The sequence below is a fragment of the Leucoraja erinacea genome, chromosome 6, assembly GCF_028641065.1.
Source record: "Leucoraja erinacea ecotype New England chromosome 6, Leri_hhj_1, whole genome shotgun sequence".
In the NCBI taxonomy this organism is placed as follows: Eukaryota; Metazoa; Chordata; class Chondrichthyes; order Rajiformes; family Rajidae; genus Leucoraja; species Leucoraja erinaceus.
The window spans coordinates 81423517-81440809 of NC_073382.1; the positions used below are offsets into that span (position 1 = coordinate 81423517).

The 17293-nt window shown below is 50.1% G+C and overlaps 1 protein-coding gene across 2 annotated transcripts in view; it reads right to left on the bottom strand.

Annotated features, from left to right (window-relative positions):
- nup98 (nucleoporin 98 and 96 precursor) overlaps nucleotides 1-17293 on the bottom strand; it is a 100482-nt gene that overhangs the window by 63358 nt on the left and 19831 nt on the right. For both annotated transcript variants that reach the window (XM_055637421.1, XM_055637420.1), the window contains exons 5-7: nucleotides 13654-13796; nucleotides 12898-13005; nucleotides 10501-10684 (exon numbers count right to left, since the gene is read on the bottom strand). In XM_055637421.1, coding sequence (XP_055493396.1) covers nucleotides 10501-10684; nucleotides 12898-13005; nucleotides 13654-13796 — 435 coding nt within the window. The remainder of the gene's footprint in view (nucleotides 1-10500; nucleotides 10685-12897; nucleotides 13006-13653; nucleotides 13797-17293) is intronic.

Here is a 17293-nt window from a genome sequence, read left to right on the forward strand (position 1 = left end):
TGACATAGGTCGATGCAGGTCGCTGAAAATGTTCAACATGTTGAAAATCCAGTGACGACCAGAACAAGGTACGACTCTTTGGGCGACTACTCACGACCATACAGGCTTCACCCCGCGACATGTCGCCTGTATGGTCGTGAGTCGTCTCCCAGTCATCCAAAGAGTCGTGGCGTCTTTCTGGTTGCCGCCGGATTTTCAACATGTTGAGCACATTCACTTCATGCTGCCTCGGCAAGGGCAGCAGCTTAATCATGGACCAGTCTCACCCAGGTCACTCCCTCTTCTCCCCTCTCCCATTGGGCAAGAGGTACAGAAGTGTGAAAACGCACACGTCCAGATTCAGGGACAGTTTCTTCCCGGCTGTTATCAGGCAACTGAACCGTTCTCTCAACAACTAGAGAGCAGTGCTGAACTTCTATCAACCTCATTGGAGACTCTCGGACTATTTTTGTTAATCGGACTGTACCTTGCACTAAACATTATTCCATCGTACATGTACCTGTACACAGTGGATGGCTCGATTGTAATCATATACACCTGACGGGCACCCGAAAGAGGGACCACATCACCCCAATTCTGGCCTCTCCCCACTGGCTCCCTGTGCGGTTCTGAATAAATTGCAAGATCCTCCTTTATGTCTACAAAGCCCCTAACGGGCTTGCCCCCACCTACATCAAAAGTCTGCTTACCCACCACACCACCTCCAGGTCCCTCAGATCGGCCGACTTGGGGTTACTGAACATCCCGCGGTCTAGGCATAAGCTCAGGGGCGACCGCGCCTTTGCGGTTGCAGCCCCTAGACTGTGGAACAGCATCCCCCTTCCCATCAGAACTGCCCCCTCCATCGACTCCTTTAAGTCGAGACTTAAAACTCATTTTTACTCTCAAGCCTTTCTTGACGTCCTCTGAGGGAGGGCTATATGTATGTATTTATGTATGTACTTAATCTATGAACCACTGTTGTATAACGTTAGTACCTCCACCAATGTAAAGCACTCTCGTCAACGAGAGTTGTTTTTTAAATGTGTTATAGAAATAAAAGTGACTTGACTTGATGTATAGTCTTTCTGCTGACTGGTTGGTACGCAACAAAAGCCTTTCACTGTACCTCGGTACACGTGACAATAAACTGAACAAACACTGTGCCACCGCACTCTCAAGCCTTTGTACATTTACAGGTGTTCAAGTGCTCTTGTTTCTATCCTTCCTCCAAACTACAAAAAGCCCTTCCCTTACGTTGCATTTTATCCACCAGCAGCAGCCCGTCTCCATCTCCGTGTCCCCTTCACAGGGCGTGTCCCCGCGTAGCTTTACACGTTCAACAGGCCTGGAAAAGACACAAGGTGCTGCAGTAACTCATGGGTAGGTGACGTTTCGGGTTGCAAAGACCTGAAACATCACCCATCCATGTTCACCAGAGATGAGCTGCGGAGTTACTCCGACATCTTGTGCCATTTTCGGTTAGGCAGGACATTGCGCTTCATAGTGTCTACATGGGAAAGTTACATTTGGACATAGACAATAGGTGCAGGAGTAGGCCATTCGGTCATTTGAGCCAGCACCGCCATTCACTGTGATCATGGCTGATCATCCCCAATCAGTACCCCATTCCTGCCTTCTCCCCATATCTTTAAGAGCCCTACCTAGCTCTGTCTTGAAAGCATCCAGAGAACCTGCTTCCACTGCCCTCTGAGGCAGAGAATTCCACACACTCACAACTCTCTGTGAGAAAAAGTGTTTCCTTGTCTCCGTTCTAAATGGCTTACCTCTTATTCTTAAACTGTGGCCCCTGGTTCTGGACTCCCCCAACATCGGGAACATGTTTCCTGCCTCTAGCGTGTCCAATCCCATAATAATCTTACATGTTTCAATAAGATTCTCTCTCATCCTTCTAAACTCCAGAGTGTACAAGCCCAGCCGATCCATTCTCTCAGCATACGACAGTCCCTCCATCCCAGGAATTAACCTTGTAAACCTACGCTGCATTCCCTCAATAGCAAGAATGTCCTTCCTCAAATTAGGGGACCATAACTGCACACAATACTCCATTCTTTGTGGGCCCTTAAGACCAAGATAAGACTGTTCTCTCCAGAGCTTTGTTGCCGCCAGAAACGTGGCGACTCTTTGTGTACTCGGTGAAGTCTATTACACTACAATCGTTGCACTTTTGCACTAATCTATAATTGTGCAAATCACATTTCTATAGAGCTGCACAGCAGTAGAGTTGCTGCCTCACAGCGCTAGGGACCCGGGTTCGATCCTGACTACGGGTGCTGTCTGTACAGAGTTTGCACGTTCTCCCCGTGACCTGCGTGGGTTTCCCCCCATGCTCCAAAGACGTGCCGGTTTGTCGGTTAATTGACCTTGGTAAAACTGTAAATTGTCCCCAGTGTCTGTGTGGGATAGAACACGCTATGGGCCTGTTTGCAAGCTGTATCTCTAAACTAATCTATAGTATGCTTTTGTTTAAAGAAAGAACTGCAATGCTGGAAAAATCCAAAAATGCTGGAGAAACTCAGCGTGTGAGGCAGCGTCTATGGAGCCGGAGGAATAGGTGACTTTTTGAGTGCAGACCCTTCTTCAGTCTGAAGAAGAGTCTCGACCCGAAACGTCACCTATAGTATGATTTTACTAGATTGTATGGAAAACAAAAGCAAAATCATTACCTAAGCGCGTGGCAATGAAATATCATTCACTGAGTATCGTTGATATCATTATCAGTACACTGTGGAACTGGGTATCCACCCCTGAATGTGACCTACTTATTACAACCCATCTTCTATCACACAGCCCAAGTATCGGCCAAGTTAGTAAAACAACCCAACTGTACGTAAACATAAAAATGCTGGAGTAACTCAACAGAACACAATCATCTCTGGAGAGAAGGAATGGGTGACGTGTCGGGTGTTGTCTATTGTCTATTCTTCAGGTCTCAATAGACAACAGACAATAGGTGCAGGAGCCAGCACCGTCATTCAATGTGATCATGGCTGATCATCCTTCTCTCCGTATGCCCTGACTCCGCTATCTTTAAGAGGCCTATCTAGCTCTCTCTTGAAAGCATCCAGAGAACCAGCCTCCACCGGCACAGAATTCCACAGACTCACCACTCTCTGTGAGAAAAAGTGTTTCCTCGTCTCCGTTCTAAATGGCTTACCCCTTATTCTTAAACTGTGGCCCCCAGTTCTGGACTCCCCCAACACCGGGAACATGTTTCCTGCCTCTAAACCCTTAATAAACCCTGAAACATCACCCATTCCTTCTCTCCAGAGATGCTGCCTGTCCCATTAAATTACTCCAGCATTTTTGTGTCTATCTTCAGTTGAAACCAGCATCTGCAGTTCCTTCCTGCACGTCCCAACTGTACAAGTCTCTTCATGCAACAGTCTCTCCTGTGGCACCTTAAAGGTCTTTTGAAAATCCAGACATGATACATCCTCTTCCCTGTCCTAAACAACTGACCATTGCTCCATGGCCCATGTTCCCTTTCTCACACTGGTTTAACACAAGTTTGCTCACATGCCAACCTGTGGGATTATTGCTGGCGTTTACAGAGCATATGAGGATCACCAACAGCCATTTGCCATCGTTCCAGCCATTTCTCGAGTTCAATTCCAACATTTGAGATATTTGGACAGATATATGGATAAGGAAGGATAGAAACATAGAAATTAGGTGCAGCCTGCACCGCCATTCAATATGATAATGGCTGATCATCCAACTCAGTATCCCTTACCTGCCTTCTCTCCATACCCCCTGATCCCTTTAGCCACAAGGGCCACATCTAACTTAAATATAGCCAATGAACTAGCCTCAACTACCTTCTGTGGCAGATAATTGCAGAGATTCACCACTCTGTGTGTGAAAAATGTTTTTCTCATCTCGGTCCTAAAAGATTTCCCCTTTATCCTTAAACTGTGACCCCTTGTTCTGGGCTTCCCCAACATCGGGAACAATCTTCCTGCATCTAGCCTGTCCAACCCCCTAAGAATTTTGTAAGTTTCTATAAGATCCCCTCTCAATCTTCTAAATTCTAGCGAGTACAAGCCGAGTCTATCCAGTTTTTCTTCATATGAAAGTCCTGACATCCCAGGAATCAGTCTGGTGAACCTTCTCTGTACTCCCTCTATGGCAAGAATGTCTTTCCTCAGATTAGGAGACCAAAACTGTACACAATTTGGACAGATATATGGATAAGGAAGGATCAGAGGGATGTGGGCCAATTGGGACCAACAGAGGGGGCATCTTGGTGGGCAAGGAGGAGTTGGGCGGAAGGGCCTGTTCCCGTCCTCTATGACTCTCTGTAATTCTAACGGGGCTTCAGACGTGAATACAAGTGACAGCACCTTCCTCCAAAGAACTCTCGCCTGCACGATTAAAACAATGCCGACCTTCAGCAAGGAAGCAGGAGTAACAAGACCATTGGAGGGGGCGGCACCGTGGCGCAGCGGGTCCAGCTGCTGCCTCACAGCGCCAGGCACCCGGGTTCCATCCTCACTACGGGTGCTGTCTGCACGGAGTTTGTACATGCCTCCCGTGAACGCGTGGGTTTTCTCCGGGTGCTCCGGTTTCTTCTCACACTCTAAAGACAATAGACAATAGGTGCAAGAGTAGGCCATTCGGCCCTTCGAGCCAGCACTGTCATTCAATGTGATCGTGGCTGATCATCCCCAATCAGTACCCCGTTCCTGCCTTCTCCCCATATCCCCTGACTCCGCTATCTTTAAGAGCCCTATCTAGCTCTCTCTTGAAAGTATCCAGAGAACCGGCCTCCACCGCCCTCTGAGGCAGAGAATTCCACAGACTCACCACTCTCTGTGAGAAAAAGTTCCTCCTCTCCGTTCTAAATGGCTTACACCTTATTCTTAAACTGTGGCCCCTGGTTCTTGACTCCCCCAACATCTGGAACATGTTTCCTCCCTCTAGTGCGTCCAAGCCCTTAACAATCTTATATGTTTCAATGAGATCGCCTCTCATCCTTCTAAACTCCAGAGTGTACAAGCCCAGCTAGTTTCCGCGCTGTCTCTCTGAAGTTAAGTTTTACGAAGGTAAAATTCAGGGCTTCAGATCACTGTGGAAACCTTTCCCTGCACGCTGGCTAACCGGCCAGTACTGTCCATCACCCAGACCACATTCTCTCACACACACACACACAATGATACAACAATGACAAAGGCCATTCCATGCAAGAGCCTCCAGCACTGGACAGTCTATCCCCGGTCAATTGCATCTATCCACTCCAGTCAGAGCTGGTTTACTGACCACATGGGCGACAAACAGCCATGTGCAACAACATCCCAGTGTCCACTCCTGACCCTCCCACCAGGAATCAATATCTAAAGTGGCTGCTCCCGGCCTTCTGGCTGCATTTCACACCCACCATCCTCATCTCTGGACACCCTGTGCGTAGGGGAGAGGGTTTGGGGCCGAAGATGTCCTGGTAGGGTTGCTCCTGGGCCTGGCCAAGCTGGCCATCCGTGAGTCACGGCGCCAAGCGGAAGAGGGCTAGGCCGAGCCGGCTGCCCGCCGCTATTCCGGGGTAACGTCCGTGCCCGGGTGGTGTTAGAGAGGGACTACGCGCTGTCCACGGGCACCCTGGGGGATTTCCGGGACCGCTGGCACTGCGGGGGGTGGAATGTATCCTTGACAAGGAGTGTAAGATTATTAATAAGATTATTAAGGGTTTGGACACGCTGGAAGCAGGAAACATGTTCCCAATGTTGGGGGAGAATGTCCAGAATCAGGGGCCACTGTTTAAGAATAAGGAGCAAGCCATTGAGAACAGAGATGAGGAAAAACCTTTTCACAGAGAGCTGTGAGTGTGGAATTACCTGCCTCAGAGGGCGGTTCCCTAGATACTTTCAAGAGAGAGCTAGATAGGGCTCTTAAAGAGAGTCAGAGGATATGGGGAGAAGGCAGGAACGGGGTACTGATTGGGGATGATCAGCCATGATCACATTGAATGGCGGTGCAGGCTCGAAGGGCCGAATGGCCTACTCCTGCACATATTGTAACATAGCTGCATAGTAATTTATTTGGTATATTTGTTTGTCCTGTATTATGGCGGTGGGTTCTGTTTTGTTTCATTGTATTGTGAATATTATCTTTAATAATTGAATACATTTTTTGATTTAAAAAGAAATCAATGCCTAAGAATGGGGAAACAGTGATTTAATATTCAGTATTTAAGAATGTTTGCTTTATTTTGTATTATGGTGGTGGGTTTGTCTGTATTTTACTGTACATATGTTTAACGGTTTATGTTTAATGTTTTATGTAACATTCCTAATTGTCACCGCATGTCATGTTGTCACTTGCGCGCGGAGCACCAAGGCAAATTCCTTGTATGTGAATACTTGGCCAATAAACTTATTCATTCATTCCTACATATCGTTTTTGTAAATAGTTAATTCAAATGATTTTTGCGTTAAATAAAAAAGAATCAATGCCTAGAAATGCAGCGGGTGAAACAGCAAAGGGCCTGTCCCACTTACGCGATTTTTTCGCCAACTTGTCGGCACCCGTCATAGTCGCAGCAGACCATACAGACGCCACACTGCGATCGTGAGTAGTCGCCCAAAGAGTCGTACCTTTTTCTGGTCGCCGCTGGATTTTCAACATTTTCGGCGACCCGCTGCGACTATGACGGGTGCCGGAAAAAAATTGGGTAAGTGGGACATGCCCGTAATGCATAGAACACGTCACAAGGGGGCAGCAGCCTCCATCACGGAATGTCGGAGTACTGCGTGCAGTTCTGGTCGCCTCCATTACAGGAAGCATGTGGGGGCTTTGGAGACGGTGCAGAGGAGGTTTACCAGAACAATACCGGGATTAGATTAGTTTCAGCTACAGGGCGAAGGTGGACAGACTTGGGTTGTTTTCTCTGGAAGGTCAGAGGGTGTAGGAGGCCTGATAGACAATGATGAGAGGCGTAGATAGGGTAGACAGACACAACCGTTAACGCAGAGTGGAAAATTTAATACTAGAGGGCGTAGCGACAAGGCGAGAGGGGGGAAAAGACTAATGGAGATGAGGGGGCACTCTTAGTGGGGTCCCGGAACACACCGCCAGGGGTAGTTGTGGAGGCAAGTAGGATAGTGTAAGAGACTGTTGGACATGTGGGGAATGGAGGGTGATGCAGGTAGCTGAGAGTTGGTCTTGGCATCATGTTCCATCACAGACATGGTGGGCCGAAGGGCCTGTTCCTCCACTGTACGAGACACGTGGAGATAGGACAGGCAGAGCATTCAAATGCACAGTTAGAACAGATACGAGGAAACACTTTTCCTCACAGTGTGGTGATTCTGTGGAATTCTCTGCCTCAGAGGGCGGTGGAGGCTGGTTCTCTGGATACTTTCAAGAGAGAGCTAGATAGGGCTCTTAAAAATAGCGGAGTCAGGGGATATGGGGAGAAGGCAGAAACGGGTTACTGATTGTGGATGATCAGCCATGATCACATTAAATGGTGGTGCTGGCTCGAAGGGCCGAATGGCCCACTCCTGCACCAATTGTCTATTATTGGTTCATCATGATGAAACGTCCCTCTATTTCCGTGCAGTACGAGCTCCACTATTCTATTATGCTGGCCACTAGGTGCCCGCGATACACAGCATGTACGTACCACTGAGGGTTTGAACAGACCACCCCAAAGGTGGTAGCAAATCCGAGAAGCAGAGGTCCTGAGGGGTAACTCTTTCACACAGGGGGCCGTGTGGGTGTGTGGAACGAGGTGCCACAGGAGGTAGTTGAGGCAGGGACTATCGCAATGTTTAAGAAACATTTACACAGGTACATGGATAGGACAGGTTTGGAGGGATATGGTACTGTCCGATTCATCTCTACCCCATTGCGGACATCGGACTTTGTCTCTGGAAGGCGCGACTCACGTCGCAGCGGCCTCTGCAGTCCATTTGTCTTTTTGTTATTTTTTTGTCCCGTTTTAATGTAGTTTTTATTTATTTTTTTGTGTGTGTGCCCGCAGTGTGTGTGTGTGTGTGTGTGTGTGTGTGTGTGTGTGGTGTGTGTGTGTGTGTGTGTGTGTGTGTGTGTGTGGAGTGTGGCCTGTGTGTGGTGTGTGTGTGTGTGTGTGTGTGTGTGTGTGCCCGTGTGTGTGTGTGTGTGTGACCCGGAGCGTGGCCTTGCATCACCCGGTGTGGCTTTAATGGCCGCGGGACAATTGCCATCGCCCGCCGGGGGGCTTTGACTCTGACATCGGGAGGGGAATGAGGAGTGCAGGGGAGAGATACGTTTTTTTGCCTTCCATCACAGCGAGGAGGAGATGCGCTGTGATGGATGTCTGCATAAATTGTGTTGCGTCTTGGGTCTTTTTTTTCATGTGTGTATGACTGCAGAAACAACATTTCATTTGAGCCTTTATGAGGTTCAAGTGACAAATAAATTGTGTTCTGTGTTGTGTATTGTGTGTGAACTGATGCACTACAATGCTGAGAACTATATTCTGCACTCTGTATCGTCCCCTTTGCTCTATCTGTTGGACGAGTTTGCCTTGATTGTGTTTATGTAGAGTATTATCTGACCTGTTTGGATAGTGTGCAGAACAATTCAGTATCCACACTCTGGTCACCGTACCACAGTGAGGATCTGATTAAAGACAAAGTGCCGGGGTAACTCAGCGGTACAGGCAGCATCTCTGGAGTGACGTTTCGGCTCGAGACTCTTCTTCAGACTGATATCAGGGGAGTGGGCGGTATAGAGATTTGAGAATTTGATATAGCTCGAGTGGGTGCAGAAAAGATTCACCAGGATATCGTTTGGGGGGGGGGGGGGGGGGGGGGGGGGGGGGGGATGGGGGGAGATACGAGAGAGGGGAAAGGTTGGGGGTGGGGGGGGGGTGTGGGGGGGGGGGGGGGGGGGCTTGAGATACGGAGACTGGGACAGGTTGGGCCTGTTATCCATGGAACTAATCAGTGACCGTGTATAGAATCATGATGGACTTCATCCCAAGGGATAAATAAAGGAGTGTACAACTAGACACCAGAGGTTCAAGATGAGAACGGACAGGGAACCCGTGGGACAACTTTTTCCACACAGAGGGTGATGGATACACCGTGTGGAAGAAGCTTCGAGAGGAGGTGGTTGAGCTATATCACAAGAACAAACTGCAGATGCTGGTTTAAATCAAAGGTAGACACAAAATGCTGGAGTAACTCAGCGGGTGAGGCCGCATCTCTGGAGAGAAGAAATGTCTGAAGAAGGGGCTCGACCTGAAACGTTGGGTCGAGACCCGGCAGCTTCTCTTCACAGATGCTGCCTCACCCGCTGATTTACTCCAGCATTTAGCGTCTACCAAGGTAGTTGAAGCAGGTATAAATGCAGGTTAACAGATATTTGGACAGGTTTATGGATGGGATGGTTTGGAGGGATCTGAGCTAGTTCAACAGGGCACCTTGATTGGTCGGCATGGGCATGTGGGGCCGAAGAGTATGAGGGATAGTAGTAGAATTACACCATTCGGCCCACCTAGTCAACTCTGCCATTCAATCATGGCTGATCTATCTCTCCCTCCGAACCCCATTCTCCTGCCTTCGCCCCATAACCCCTGACACCCGTACTATTGTTCTGCACATTATGCCTCTGTGCAGAGTAATGAAGCTGGAAGGAGGGCTTCATGTTGTACACAAGCCCCACAATACAGAACCAGCTTGCTGGAACCTCCAAACTAACCACCACCATTCCCCCTGGTACGGACAGGGCTTACACCAGGGGTCGGCAACCTTGTTCTGCATAGGGGCCAGGCAGGACCCATGTGTGTGAGCAGATGGCGGGCCACATCTATCACCATAGTGTGACACTTGGTGTTGTTTTTCCCATTAGTTTCCACGTGTTTTTCAATTCGTTTTCTGCAGTTCCCAGGTCAGCTCGCCTGCCCCGGACTGGCTGTCACTCCCAGGGTGCTTGTGTGCCCCGGGACGAGCTGCAGTTCCCAGGTCGGCTGCATGTCCCAGGAATGGCTGTAACGCCCAGGTCAGCTCGCCTGCCCCGGACTGGCTGTCACTCCCAGGGTGCATGTGTGCCCCGGGACGAGCTGCAGTTCCCAGGTCGGCTGCATGTCCCAGGAATGGCTGTAACGCCCAGGTCAGCTCGCCTGCCCCAGGACTGGCTGCAGTTCCCAGGTTGAAATAAAACTCGCCTGCGGGCCGAATAGACAATAGACACTAGGTGCAGGAGTAGGCCATCGAGCCATTCAATGTGATCATGGCTGATCATCCCCAATCAGTACCCCATTCCTGCCTTCTCCCTATATCCCCTGACTCCGCTATCTTTAAGAGTCCTACCTAGCTCTCTCTTGAAAGCATCCAGAGAACCGGCCTCCACAATGAGTGATTATGGATTAGGGGCCGGATCCAGCCCGTGGGCCATGGGTTGCCGACCCCTGGCTTACACCCTTGTTCATTGCCCACCATGCCACACTCCACCCCCCCCCCTTTACAGCGGGCAGGCAGGCGGGTTGCCACCCAGTCTAGCGCTCCGTCAACTCACTTGCTCCGAAGCTGGTCTTGGGCTGGCCGAAGTTGAAGCCGCCAGCGGGGTTGACGGGCGTGGCGCCAAACAGCCCGGCGCCCGCGGTGGAGGTGGCGGTCGTTGCACCAAACAGCCCGGCCCCACCACCCATGGGGGCCTGCGGGCCCTTCCGGCCGGCCGTGTAGTCTTCAAACCGCAGCTCCTGCCAAAGGCAAACGGGGGGGGGGGGGGGGGGGGGGGGGGGGGAGTGAGAGTCGGCACAGTGGGTAGAGCTGCTGCCTCACAGCGCCAGGGGACCCAAGTTCAATCCTGACTACGGGTGATGTCTGTGTGGAGTTTGGAGTATTGTGTACAGTTTTGGTCCCCTAATTTGAGGAAGGACATTCTTGCTATTGAGGGAGTGCAGCGTAGGTTTACAAGGTTCATTCCCTGGATGGCAGGACTGTCATGTGCTGAGAGAATGGAGCGGCTGGGCTTGTACACTCTGGAGTTTAGAAGGATGAGAGGGGATCTCATTGAAACATATTAGATTGTTGAGGGCTTGGACCCGCTAGAGGCAGGAAATATGTTCCCAATGTTGGGGGAGTCCAGAACCAGGTGCCACAGTTTAATAATTGTAAGGAGTAAACCATTTAGAATGGAGACGAGGAAACACTTTTTCTCACAGAGAGTGGTGAGTCTGTGGAATTCTGTGCCTCAGAGGGCGGTGGAGGCCGGTTCTCTGGATGCTTTTAAGAGAGAGCTAGATAGGGCTCTTTAAAATGGCAGAGTCAGGGGATATGGGGCGAAGGCAGGGACAGGGTACTGATTGGGGATGATCAGCCATGATCACATTGAATGGCGGTGCTGGCTCGAAGGGCCAAATGGCCTATTCCTGCACCTATTGTCTATTGAGTTTGTACGGTCTCCCTGTGACCACGTGGGTTTTCTCCGGGTGCTCAGGTTTCCTCCCACATTCCAAAGGCATGCAGGTTTGTAGGGCAATTGGCTTCTGTAAATTGTTCCCGGGATGCAGGATAGAACTAGTATAACGGATGGGCCCGAAGGAGCTGTTTCCACGTTGTATCTCCGGAACCACCATCGTGGACAGGTACATGGATAGGACGGGTTTAGTGGGATATGGGTCAAACGTCGACAGGTGGGACCAGTGTGGAGGGGGGGGGGGGGGGGATGTTGGTCAGCTTTGATAAGTTGGGCAGAAGGGCCTGTGTGCGTGCTGCGTGACTCTATGACAAGCTGCTGGGACAAGGACTGGCATCGTTCAACATCAGATGGGGCACCCACAAACCAGGTGACACACCATGCAACTGGACAATGTCGGCCAGACGGCCAGGAGGGGGAGAAGTCATTCAGCACAGTAACAGGCCGTTCGGCACCGCCTCAACCATGACAACCAATGCACGCTGGTCCCATTTTAACCACATTTGCCCCATATCCCTCGAAAGCTTTCCCATCTCTGTACCTGTCCAAATGTCGTTACAGTCCCAGCCTCAACCACCTCCTCTGGCAACTTGTTCCATACACCCACCACCCTTTGTGTGGAAAAAGTTACCCCTACACTAGTCCCACCGGCCTACATTTGGCTTATATCAGTCCCAGCCATGTACCTGTCTAACTGTTTCAGGATGTTGCCAGAACTTGAGGGACTGAGCTACAGGGAGAGGTTGAGTAGGCTGGGACTCTATTCCTTGGAGCGCAGGAGGATGAGGGGTGATCTTATTATAAAGGCGTATAAAATCATGGGGGGAATAGATCGGACAGTGTCTTGTCCAGAGTAGGGGAATCGAGGACCAGAGGACACAGGTTCAAGCTGAAGGGGAAAAGATTTAATAGGAATCTGAGGGGTAACTTTTCCCGCACAGATGGATGTATGGAACGAGCTGCCACAGGAGATAGTTGAGGCTGGGACTATCCCAACATTTAAGAAACAGTTAGACAGGTACATGAATAGGACAGGTTTGGAGGGGTCTGAGCCAAATGTAGGGAGGTGGGACTAGTGTAGATGGGACATGTTGATCGGTGTGGGCAAGTTCATAAGCTCATGTGACAGGAACCGAATTTGGCCATTTAGCCCATCAAGTCTACTCTGCCATTCAATCATAGCTGATCTAAAAGGTAGAAAATAGGTGCAGGAGTAGTCCAATCTGCCCTTCGAGCCAGCACGGCCTTTCAATTTGATCATGGCTGATCACCCTAAATCATTACCCCGTTCCTGCTTTCTCCCCATATCCCTTGATTCCGTTAGCCCTGAGAGCTAAATCTAACTCTCACTCCTGAAAACATCCAGTGAATTGGCCTCCACTGCCTTCTGTGGCAGGGAGTTCCAACGACCTCTCCCTCCTAGCCCCATCCTCCTGCGTTCTCCCCCTAGCCCTGGCGTCCGTTTGCGTGCGTGCCTGCGTCTCTGCCCCTCACCTCCAGCGACTTTGTCTCGTACTCCTTCATGGCGGTGATGCACTGATGTTTGGTGCTGATGCTGGTGCTGACGCCAGACTTCACCATCGTGTCCGTGCCGGTTGGAGACTGCGGGAAAGGCAAGAGGAATTGAGTGGCTCATCACCGTGAGATGCTGTCCGTTGCTGTGAGTATACTGCAGCCCGTTCACAATTAATTGCCCACCCGTAGGTACATCTCAAGTTCTCACTGCCTGAACTGTTCCATGTTCTGTGTAACTCCCGACTCAATAGACAATAGGTGCAGGAGTAGACCATTCGGCCCTTCGAGCCAGCACCGCCATTCAATGTGATCATGGCTGATCATCCCCAATCAGTACCCCATTCCTGACTTCTCCCCATCTCCCTTGACTCCGCTATCTTTAAGAGCCCTATCTAGCTCTCTCTTGAGACCCATAAGCTGTAAGAAGCAGAATTAGGCCATTCGGCCCATCAAGTCTACTCCGCCATTCAATCATGGCTGATCTATCTCTCCCTCTCAGCCCCATTCTCCTGCCTTCTCCCCATAACCCCTGACACCCGTACTAATCAAAAATCCACAAATTCACCACCGTCTGACTAAATAAATTCCTCCTCATCTCCTTTCTAAAGGTGCGTCCTTTCATTCCGAGGCTGTGCCCTCTGGTCCTAGGCTCTCCCGCTAGTGGAAACATCCTCTCTATCCAGGCCTGTCACTATTCTCCAGCCTCCCCACGGACCCCGATGCAGACGCACTCACATTGAATTTAACGGTGGTTCCTGCGGGGGCAGCAGTGGTGAAGGTGGTCCCTCCAAAGAGGCTCCCTGAAGTGCCGCCGAAAGGGTTGGAGGCTGTGCTTGTGGTCCCAAACAGCCCCCCGCCAGCAGTGCTGGTTCCGAAGGCTGAAACAGCAAGAGGACACAGTGAGAGAGAGGCACGTCAGTACTCCAGATTCCACAGTCCAAGTGCCATGTTAATTTGTTCACGAAGGAACTGCAGATGCTGGAAAATCGAAGGTAGACAAAGGTAGAAGGTTCCCTCCCGCACCACCCCCTCCCCAGGCACTTTCCCTTGCAACCGCAAGTGATGCTACACTTGTCGCTTTACCTCCCCCCTCGACTCCATTCAAGGACCCAAGCAGTCGTTCCAGGAGCAGCAGAGGTTCACCTGCACCTCCTCCAACCTCATCTATTGCATCCACTGTTCTAGATGTCAGCTGATCTACATCGGTGAGACCAAGCGTAGGCTTGGCGATCGCTTCGCCCAACACCTCCTCTCGGTCCGCAATAACCAAGCTGACCTCCCTGTGGCTCAGCACTTCAACTCCCCCTCCCATTCCGAATCCGAGCTTTCTGTCCTGGGGCTCCTCCATTGCCAGAGTGAGCACCACCGGAAACTGGAGGAGCAGCACCTCATATTCCGCTTGGGCAGTCTGCATCCCGGTGGCCTGAACATTGACCTCCAATTTCCGGTAGCCCTTGCTGTCTCCTCCCCTTCTCAGCTCTTCCTCAGCCCTCTGGGTCCTCCTCTTCCTTTCTTCATCCCGCCACCCACCCACCCACCCTGCATCAGTCTGAAGAAGGGTTTTGGCCCCAAACGTTGCCTCTTTCCATCGCTCCATAGATGCTGCTGCGCACCCACTGAGTTTCTCCAGCAATTTTGTCTACCTGCCATGTTAATGTGCCATTTTAATATTTTATTATTAATGTTCAATATTTTATGTATCATTCTTAACTGTCACTGTATGACATGTTGGCACTTGCGGGCAGAGCACCAAGGCAAATTCCTTGTATGTAAATACCTGGCCAATAAACTCATTCATTCATGTTGAGTTTAGCTTAGAGACGCAGCTCGGAAACAGGCCCTTCGGCCCACTGAGCCCGTGCTGACCAGCGATCCCCGCACACCAACACTATCCTACTCGCGCGAGGGACCATTTACATTTACACAAAGCCAATAAGCCTACAGACCTGCACGTCTTTGGAGTGTGGGAGGAAACCCGAGCACCTGGAGAAAACCCACGCAGGGAGGACGTACATACTCCGCACAGACAGCACCCGTGGTCAGGAACGAACCTGGGTCTCTGGCGCTGTGAGGCAGCAGCTCCACCACCCACTGAGTACAATAACATTTTTACTTGCTGCAACTTGGGCCTGGTAATCCAATAACATAGACACACATGTGTACACACACACATGTACATATACACATGTGTGTAATAATTAATATAACTATCAATTTAATGGATAGGAGGGGTTCAGACAGACGGGCCAAATGCAGGCAAATGACACTTGCCCAAAGTGTCAGCTCAGTTGGCATGGTCAAGGGCTGAAGCCTCATGTCATAAAGTCATAAGAAATGGGAGTAGAATTAGGCCATTCGGCCCATCAAGTCTACTGCGCCATTCAATTATGGCTGATCTATCTCTCCCTCCTAACCCCATTCTCCAGCCTTCTCCCCATGACCCCTGACACCCGTACTAATCAAGAATCTATCCCTCTCTCTGCCTTAAGAATATCCACTGACTTGGCCTCCACAGCCGTCTGTGGCAATGAATTCCAGATTTACCACCCTCTGACTAAAGAAATTTCTCCTCATCTCTTTCCTAAAAAGAACGTCCTTTTATTCTGAGGCTGTGCCCTCTAGTCCTAGGCTCTCGCACATGTCCGTGCTGTATAGTTCTATGACTCTGCAATCCACTGGCATTTTTGACATCTCGTGAGGACAATGGACTCCAAAGTTTCACTCGGTATTGTTCTCATTTTATTCAGAGTCTCAAACCAAATTTAGATGCTGGCAAGAGGTATAGAAGTGTGAAAACGCACACCTCCAGTTTCAGGGAGTTTCTTCCAGGCTGTTATCAGGCAACTGAACCATCCTACCACAACCAGAGAGCGGTGCTGAACTACTATCTACCTCATTGGAGACCCTCAGACTATCTTTGATCGGATTGTATCCTTGCACTAAACACGTTCGTCCCTTTATCCTGGATCTGTACACCGTGGATGGCTCGATTGTAATCACGTATTGTCTTTCCGCTGACTGGTGTCATGACTGGTAGGAATGCAAAACAAAGCCTTTCACTGTACCTTGCTACACCTGACAAGAATGGAGCGGCAGGGCTTGTACACTCTGGAGTTTAGAAGGATGAGAGGTTATCTTATTGAAACATATAAGATTATTAAGGGATTGGACACGCTAGAGGCAGGAAACATGTTCCCGATGTTGGGGGAGTCCAGAACCAGGGGCCACAGATTAAGAATAAGGGGTAAGCCATTTAGAACGGAGACGAGGCAACACTTTTTCCACACAGGGAGTTGTGAGTCTGTGGAATTCTCTGCCTCAGAGGGCGCTGGAGGCCGGTTCTCTGGATACTTTTAAGAGAGAGCTAGATAGGGCTCTTAAGCATAGCGGAGTCAGTGGTGAATCTATGGAATTCTCTGCCACAGAATGTAGTTGAGGCCAGTTCATTGGCTATATTTAAGAGGGAGTTGGATGTGGCCCTTGTGGCTAAAGGGATCAGGGGGTATGGAGAGAAGACAGGTACAGGATACTGAGTTGGATGATCAGCCGTGATCATATTGAATGGCGATGCTACTCCTGCACCTATTGTCTATTGTGTAATAAACTAAAATCAAACTCAAAGCCGGGTGTCAGGCGATTATGGAGAGAAGGCAGGAGAATGGGGTTAGGAGGGAGACATAGATCAACCATGATTGAATGGCAGAGTAGACTTGATGGTCCGAATGGCCTAATTCTGCTCCTATTCTATATGACCTTATAATCTGCAGTTTCTTGTGTGTTTGGAGACTTGAAGCCACAACCTTCCAGCCTGGTGCCTTGCCCACTGAGCCACGGCAGACACATTGGCAACACACTCGCAGCCCACTGGCGTCCCAGGCAGAGTTGGCAATGCTGGGGGGGGGGGTGGCAGTTGGAGCACTGCGTCCATTTTTGATCACCCTGCGGTGGGGGAAGATGTAGCTCAGCATGAAAGGGTGCAGAGCAAATAGACAATAGACAATAGGTGCAGGAGCAGGCCATTTGGCCCTTCGAGCAAAATCTGTGGAATCTGTGTCTGTGGAATTCTCTGCCTGAGAGGGCGGTGGAGGCCGGTTCTCTGGATACTTTCAAGAGAGAACTAGATAGGGCTCTTAAAGATAGCGGAGCCAGGGGATATGGGGAGAAGGCAGGAACGGGGTACTGATGGGGGATGATCAGCCATGGCGGTGCTGGCTCGAAGGGCCGAATGGTCTACTCCTGCACCTATTGTCTATTGAGCCAGCACCGCGATTCAATGTGATCATGGCTGATCATCACATTGACTCACCACTCTCTGTGAGAAAAAGTATTTCCTCATCTCCGTTCTAAATGGCTTACTCCTTATTCTTAAACTGTG